Below are 9432 nucleotides of genomic sequence, written 5' to 3'. Positions count from 1 at the left end.
CCTCATAACCCCGATAACCCCGGTAACCCCATAACCCTCATAATCCCAATATATGGGGTTATCATAACCCTCATAAACCCGAAGGAACGAGCGTGCTGCGTTGCTTATGAAGGTGTGTGTGCCGACATAGTTATGGCATCGCTATTAATTCTTTAGGTTGCTTGATGCTTGCTACGACTTCATAACGGCGAGTACACGTTGGATAGCGAGTCTGATGTGGTGAGCGCGTTAAGTACTAGCAATATAGGAATCGCGGCACGTGCAGCTTTTAAAGATTTTTGTACGAACAAGCGGCACCGATAGCGCATCGGTGTTATTTGACGTGACGTCAACAGGGCCTTGTAAGGTGCATTATTATTTCTTCTCGGAATTACAGTCGTATATTCCTATTTTTTCGGTATTGAACTATTCTTGGAGTTCGTTGGCCAGTGTTTACAAAACAAATGTTCGCGCGCTCATAACTCTCCTACTTAGCATTACGCTTAAAACTGCTATAATCCGTGACCCTATGAATTATCTTTTTCCCATTCGATATCTCTTATATTGGTGTTTATGTGTGTGTGTATATATGCGCCCGCGCTTGCGCGTAAGAGCGTATGTTGGTGCGTACGTGCGTGGTTTCCGGAACTTGCGCGATACAGTGTGAGTTGGTGCGTACGTGTGTGATATCCGGTGCTTGCGCAATAGAGTGTGAGTTGGTGCGTGCGTGCGTGGTTTCCGGAGATTGCGCGTTAGAGTGTGAGCTGTTGCGCGCCTGCGTGCGATGGGCGGATAAGTTTATTTAAGTTAGCCTACTGAAAGCCTCAATGTATTAAGGAATAAGTTCATCATTTTTATGGTAAAGTGGCTGAATTTCATTATGAAGCCCGAAATCAATTTTCCCCAATAAAGATTATGGTCAATGAAAATGAAATTTTCATATAAAAAGTTGTTTTATATAAATCGATTCCATAGCCTATTCCCTCACATATATACATAGACTCCTTGACTCTATATATAATATATTTTAATATTTTTTTCATACATTGTTTTTCGATTCTATATCATTTGTATTCGTGCGTTTGCGTGTGTATGTATGCGCCCGCGTTTGCGCATTAGACCGTGTGTTGGCGCCCACTGCATTTCTACAGCCCTTTCAGTTGACTGTTTCCCAAGCATGTGCTAGGGTGGGCGGCAATTATTATAAAGCTATCGAAACATTGGCAGTCAGAGCTAGGAAATCAAACATGTTCGATTCTAATGTTTCACTCTGATATGCAAATCTGCAATAATCCTTAAGCGAATAAAATTGAAACTATGATAAGTTTGTTAACTTAATACTTTTTTTAAATATAATGAACCTACTGACTTGAAAGAATGGATTAGCTACTATATTATTAGAAAACCTTAAATATGTTCAATATTGAATAAACTAAGCTAGCCGAAACTATCGAATATATTCATATACTATAGAGCACTAAGATTCTATATTTTCATAGCACGGTACCTGATAAAATAAAAAAGGCAATTTAATTTATTACTAATACGAATTTGATATTGCCGAACGGTTCTTAGTTATATTTTACATATATATATATATATATAATTATTTCAGAACTCTTCTCTCCTTAATTATTTTTTTTGATTAAGTAAGAAACTATTATTTGGAAATTGTAGTCTTTGTTTATTTTATTCTGAGATTTGAATTGTGCGCGAGAATCACCCAAGAATAGTTGCGATTGCGCAGAAACTATATGACTATACAATATACTCTTCATCTATCTACTATGGACGATTGATATGCTTAGCCCTATATATTTATTCCTATATTTCGAAAGTTCTTATTAATGTTTTGTTTGAAGACGTAAAATATTTTGGATTTTTAAGTAAATATATTTTATTATTTTATTATTTGTTTTATTCTTTAATTTTTCTAAATATCATTTTTATTTAATATTAATTCTTGAACAATATATTATATAAATAAAAATTAAATATCTAGTCATTGTGTAAACTAAATGGAATATAATAAAACTCATATTTACAAATTTAATTTTGATTTTAATTTTGGTTTTTAATTTCAAAAATTTTTTTTTATATTTGTTAACTATATCAATATTTTTATATAGATACAAATATTGAAATTGTATTTCAATTCAAATCATAATATCCAGTGATTTATCAACAAAATAACCTAAAAATGAGAAATTCACAATAGTGCTTGTTTTTGTAGGCAGCTCCAAAATAGAATATAATACATCTGTGGAGTTTCATGATTTGAAAACTATTAATAGCATAATATCGTCTGTTTATGGAATATAACAGTATGTTGGTATCCCACTCTGGTTTTGCAAATCTTTTAAATATTCCGACCGTATTTTGAACAAATTTTATCTTAGAATTGGTGAAATTATGTCCCTTTCATAAAACATTTAAAATTTTGGCCAAATTAAAAATATTCAAACGAAATATTAATAATCAAGAGATTAAGCAAAAAATGCAATCAAATATTAATTTTTCGAAGAAAAAAAATCATTCAATAGAAAAACTATTACCAGTTGATAATATTTTATTTCCATATGATATAGATTTTAAGAAACCTCACTTTTCAAGGTACAGCGTTTTTGAAGATGATATAGCTGCTTTCAAAGATGAATCTTCGCCTAATTTACTTTCAACAGCAGCTAGTAGTCTAAGCTCTTTAACCATCGATGATGATGATTATAATTATAATATAAAACCGATTAAAGCTGGACTAGTTAAATCTAAACCAAATATTATAAATTTAACGCAAATGGAAAAAGTAACTGTACAAAAACAATGGCGTAAAGATCCAATTGGTAGTGTGATAGTTGATAGTAATCAAACTAATCAAAAAGGGATAAATAATTTCTCAACACATTCTTTTAATAAATACGAAAACACTAATGAGAAATTGCATACATGTTCATTTGAAAACTCATGTGAATGTCAGATGGTGCATAAAAAAAAAATTATTACGTCAGAGTGTAATATGAAAAGATCTAATTTTAATATAATTACTAATCGATATCCAAAGAATGTTCAAATTATACATAATGAAGAAGATGATAGTACAGAGGGAACTGATTTTAAAACTGAACTACATATCGAACACACAAGAACTAATGTTAAGAATATTTGTCAAGATAATGAAATATTTGTAAACTATGGTGAAGCTGAATTAGATGTTTGTAATAAATATTTTAATAGTAATGGATCTAAAGGATATGATGTACGAGAGTGTTCACATGAAAATAGACTGTTGTACGAACCCTATAGATATAACAGTAAACTTAATTATGCAACTGATGAAACCAAGGAATTTATTGCTTATGAAGAACAATTACTTGATCATTGTATTCGAAGAGGAATGGCAAAAGTTACCAAACGAAATATATGTGATATTAAACCATTTTGTTGGGACATAAATCAAATCTGCCTTACGACTAAAGCTATGCTCAAAACCCACGACGAAAATATTATAAAAGAAAGACAAGAAGACAGAGGTAAACAACACATATTACAAAGAGGATTCATAAGGCATATAGTAAATTCATAAACTAAAGAATTCAATATATATTTTCTACAAGACTGTTTTGTCACAGTTCCTATATCTTACAATCATAAGTTTATTATTATTATTATTGTATAATTTTGCACAAATTATTTTTAAATAATTATATTTGGAATTTACATAATTCATAATATAAAAACATTTCAATTAAATGTTCAGCTTTTATATTTAGTTCAGCAATTATTTTTATACATACCATTGAATAATAAGATTCATAAGTAAATAAGAATTTAAAGTGCCAAAATGTAGTATTAAGACTGTTATAAAACTTTTCATTCGTTTTCTTTTTTTTTAAATTTATGAGAAACTAACCTTCGTATAAATATTCATTGAAACTCTCTAAGTTTTTAATATCACATTCAATTTGTATTAATTAATAAAAGCTTATATATTATAATATGAAATAAAACTATACATTTTATATATATTTATATAAAGTTTTTATATTTCTATAACGATTTAACGATAATATAATTTTAATTCTTTAATTATACTTCAATTATTAGATTTACATACTCAATAATTGTTTTGGTCTCGTCTTCATGTAATATGGTTTTTTTTTTATTGCTATATTCACATTTAACTATTATGAAGTAGCATAGGAAAAGAATATCTACAGTTATTTTATACGCAATTATTATTGGAATATGTGTATAATTAATTGTCTTTGATTCTCTACTATTATAATTTGTCATTGTTGAGGTAACGATCGATAAACCAACAGTCTCTTGCAATTCTTACAATCCAATCAGTAATCTATGAATAGTTTTATACAATTATAAGTTTACTTAATAAATAATTATTATAATAATTAAGAAAAAGTTAGTATAAAATACCCAAACAAAATATTGTAATACTTACGATAGTAATAGTAACAACTTGCATTATGTTGTGTCATTATAAGATTGAATGAAATTTTTGCCGAATGAAACAGCACACATTATGTAAGCATTATGATTAGTGTATTTTAAACAACTTATAAAAAGTCTATTCAAAACCAAACGTAAGTTATTGGTATAACATTCATTAATTGAACCCTTAGATGGAGTAACTCTATTAATAACTGTCATATTGGTATGAATAATATCACAAATTTATGTACTGAAAGTTCGAAAGCCAAAGAAGGAAATTAAAACATAAATTAATTGATAAATCCAAAGGTGTTCTGATATAGTGGGACTAGTCAAATAACATCCTGATGATGAGCATGAACCTTTATTTATAACTTTACATTACGATTTAAATATATCAGAATCTTAAACTTCATGTTGATTATCATTTAGCTGAGGTAAGCAAATGTAAAAATTGGATACCATTTTTTAAACATGCAGCATGATATGCAGGTATTGTAATTGCTAAAAAATTGCGATAATGGTTAAAAAAATAATAAAAATATACAGCCGGCTTAGATTATTATTTATGGAATACTGTTTTGATGACTCTTAAATAGAGGTAAAAAAATAATAATATATTACAATTACCTACTAGTGGTAATATCACACTATATATCCTCCGATTGTTTCTCTAGATTTCCCAATTGTAAAATTATTTCTTTTGAATTATTTAATTAATTATTTATAATTGAATGATTAATCAATTCATTACAGATTCGCTATAAAAGTTACCCCTTTGGGGTAAAAACAAAAAAAATTTTGTTTTCAGCTACATAACAATCCAATTGATCCCAACTATTAATTATATTTATATCATATTTACAAATTATATTTTCTGATAAACCTTAATACTTTTGATATAAAAAGTTGGATATAAGTTCGTATTTGGATATTTCTGTTGACAAACTTGTATTGTATTGCATATACCATTATTACATTTAGTTAGATGAAAATAGTTATTATAAAATATTTCAGCAAAATTTTATAATAAATATACACAATATTCCATAGACTGCTATCATGAAGCATGTAATAAGTTATGTTGAAAAAATAATTAACCAAATTTTATTTGTACAATATCTTAATTTTCAAACGACTTTTCCATAATGGATTATTTTTCATTCGTAAGTTTTGTTTTTGATGAAAATGTACCTATATTTAGAATTGATAAATCATTAAAACAATTATTGAAATAATATAATTTATAATACCTATTTAACGATAATTACCATAAGTATCGCTGGTATTCTTAATAAATATATATTCAACAATTAGTAATTTAATCCGTTATTTATCCTAATGGAATTATAATTAAAAAAATGAGTGAAAATTCAAACATGGAATTGCTGTATATTAAAAAACAATTATAAATACATATTAAATTGAATAAAGAATTTGAATTATATATTTAATGTAACTGTTTTTAAGGAACTATTATTCATCATTCAGAAAAATGCCATATTTGTAAATTGTATAATATGGAACATAATGAATGTTACCAAAGTTTATATATAATCAAATTGATGTTTAAAATAAAGATTAGAATATTTCAATATGAATATCAACAACTTAAATACAATGAAAATTACCCAATAAATTAGAAATTATAGAATAGATAAGTGAGAATGGTAAAATAATTTATTTATTTCGCATCGTTTACAGCGCACTTTAATGTTTAGACAAAATTCGGAAATCAAAATTTAACGATACAAAATAAAAAATTTTAACGTAATTTGTTTCTATGCATAAGCATATGCAAAAATTTACATTTGACAATAATAGAATAGTAGCCTTTGCAATCGTGACGCGCTATTGCTGTAACGAATGCGTGGGCACATTTCGCCTATGTCGAATCAATATCAAAAGCTTATTGGCTTTCATGAAGGCGCGCGATTTGAACGAATCAATTTTTTATAAATATCAATAACAAATGAATATTACGTTTTCAGAAAATATATATTATCATCGTTATTAAACTGATTAAAATGTGAAATATTTTATTGAAAAAATAATAAGATTTATATTAATATTGTATATTAATAACAACAATCAAATGGCATAATATTTTTTTTCGAATGATCGACTTCGTTAACTAATAGAATTTTTACATTTTTGTTCACAATATTAGAATTAAATCTGTTAATTAATTATCTGTTATGTCATGATATCACACATTAGTGTGATAAAATTAATAGATTGATAGATTCCGAGAATCTCTCGAATGTTATCATTTCTGGAAAAACCTCAACGGTTATCATTTCGGGGAAAACCTCAATGGTTAACATTTCGAGGAAAAACTTCAACAGTCATAATTTCTAGGAAAGCCTCCAAAGGTTGGAAAAGCCGTTACATCCGAAATGATACAAGTACACAATCACTCCCATTGTCTTTCGCACCACAATCGCATCCATTGTTTCTAGCACCATGATCGGCTCCTTTGTTGTTAGCTAACAAAGACTATTTAAGATAAGCGTACCAGAAGGCGAAGACGCGTCAACAATTCAGATGTGCTGCAATAAAAGGATTTGACACTATCTCTTTCATACGAAACATTTCAACATCCTCACGGAACATTCGGGATAGCGAAATAATCCAGTATCCACACGGCGGATTCGGGATGGTGAAACAAATCATCCACACGGTGCATCCGGAATGGCGACATAAATCATCCACACGGTGCATCCGGAATGGCGACATCAATCATCCACACGGAGTATTCGGGATGGTAAAACAAAACATATACACGGAGCATTCGGGATGGTGAAACAAATCATTCACATGTATCACTCGGTATGGTGAACTATTCGTCACAGAACAGGTCAAGTTTACTGTATCTCTGTGAGTAAACCAAGTCTACGGTATAAATCATTGCTAATCCTTACGAGATTAGCATAATACTATTATTAATATAGCACAACCATACTCACTAATAAGAGTGTACATAATCAGTTGCTGATTATTACAAGATCAACAACAACATCGGGTAGGTAAACTATTCACTACAGAATTAGTTCAAGCAATTGAATCTTCGCGACTGAACATAGGATGCACCTTTCCATCGCATAAAGCCAACACATCAATAATGTAATTGTAAATAAACTATAATAAACCATATTTATCGAAGAAGCACCCACTATATTTCTACAACCCTTCCACTTGACTCCTTCTCAAGCATTTGCTCGGGCAAGCGACGATTATTATAAAGCGATCGAAAAATTGGCAGTTCGAGCCAGGAAATCAAAAAGTTTCGAACATAAATATTGTTCATAAATGATAATTATAAAATTCAATAAGTTTATATATTTGCATTGAATATTTCAAACTGTTCTTTCAAAATATAGAAATAGATTATTTTATATTTTATTTTATAATATGCTTAATTAAACAATAATAATAATAATAAAATATTTCTTGATAATATATCAAATGTCCATAGGATTTATTACAATTTATGAATTCGTTGATTTATTGATATTCCTCAAGTTATGAGCATAAGTAAGCTTTGATCTTTATAATTTATACGAGAATGGCCATTCGATATAAAATACCAGTTACGATATAAATTATGTTTTAAATTAAAGTATGTCAGACTTTAAAGGTGAAGACATTAAAGTCAAAAATTGAATAATGGTCGTAAGCTACACTATGAGACATGCTTTATGATAATAACTTTCTTCTTAATTTTTAGAATTGCCTAAATACATTTATTAAATATAATCATATCCCAATATTGTACAATATCTTATTTATTTCGTGTATAGTAGTTAATAAAATATTTAATTTGAGTTGTATTAAATACTACGTTAAAAGATAATAGAGAATATTTGAAGGTTTTTCGAAACACATTCAAATATATGTACTCAATTTTATTATATTTAATAACAAGTAATAATTATATTAGTTATATTAATAATGAAAATGATTACATAAAATAAAATTGTATTTAATTGTCTATTTGTTTTTAATTAATTATCTTATTAATCTTAAGCCAATAATTGGATAAATAATAAATGCTTCCATGCAATCACTTGATCCAAGCTTCAAAGTTCGATGTATTAATCCATTTAGTTTAATTAATTTTTTTATACAGTTATAAGCCATTAAAATATGAAAAGTATAAGAATTGTAAATTTTTAAAATTACAAATGAATATTATTCATATAAGAAAAATTTATATAAATCCATGTTTTTCTTAAAAAATAAAACGATTATCGTTTATTCATTTTTATTTTTGTTTGTTATTTAATTATAATAACATAATAACGATCACTTTATATTTAAAATTAAAATTAATATTCATAGTATAAAACTGTATTATATTTCGTTTTTACGTTAATTTAAATAATATTTCATATTAATGAACTTAAAAAATTTCACTTTATATAGATCTACGTTTACGAGGAAAAATTAATTTACTAAATACTCAATGAAGAATATTTTAGAAAGGAATAATAATTGAATCGATGAATGACGAGATAACTTATTTCACTATAGCTTTATATAAATGATAATGTTTTTTAATATTAAAATTAAAATTGTCGTAACATACGATAATAATACATTTTTGTTAATATTAATTATTTCAAAATTAATTTTATTCCATTAGATTTCAGTTTTCATTTATATTTATATAAGAACTTTTGTATACGTAAACATAATAATGACAATAATTTATTTTATATTAATATGTTTAACTTCTCATTACATTTTTATCAATGCATACTTATAAAGTATTACTTAAAATTTAAATAGAAATCATTTTTTTTTATATATATGTTTTTGCGTAATATTGATTGCATGATATTGATTTTATTCGTGATTGATTTTATTTTGCAGAACGATTGTGATTATTATTCTGTAAATTATATTTCACATTTGTTGAATTGAAATAGATAAAATTAATTTCTCCGTGGATATCTACATCATTCAAAATAAGTAAAATGAATACATGAAAATATCTGTTAA

General features: G+C 27.0%; 1 protein-coding gene across 1 annotated transcript; it reads left to right on the top strand.

The window, feature by feature from the left end:
* Positions 1-2455: 2455 nt before the first annotated feature.
* LOC105359109 (uncharacterized) lies at positions 2456-3608 on the top strand (the record flags this gene model as incomplete). Its single annotated transcript, XM_011495589.1, has 2 exons — positions 2456-2469; positions 2506-3608. Coding segments are annotated over 2 exons (1068 nt in total), but the record flags the coding sequence as incomplete, so codon positions are not given.
* Between the last annotated feature and the right edge of the window lie 5824 nt (positions 3609-9432).

The sequence above is a fragment of the Ceratosolen solmsi genome, unplaced genomic scaffold (assembly GCF_000503995.2).
Source record: "Ceratosolen solmsi marchali unplaced genomic scaffold, CerSol_1.0 scaffold1, whole genome shotgun sequence".
In the NCBI taxonomy this organism is placed as follows: domain Eukaryota; kingdom Metazoa; phylum Arthropoda; class Insecta; order Hymenoptera; family Agaonidae; genus Ceratosolen; species Ceratosolen solmsi.
This window is presented reverse-complemented; position numbering and strand designations above follow the sequence as displayed.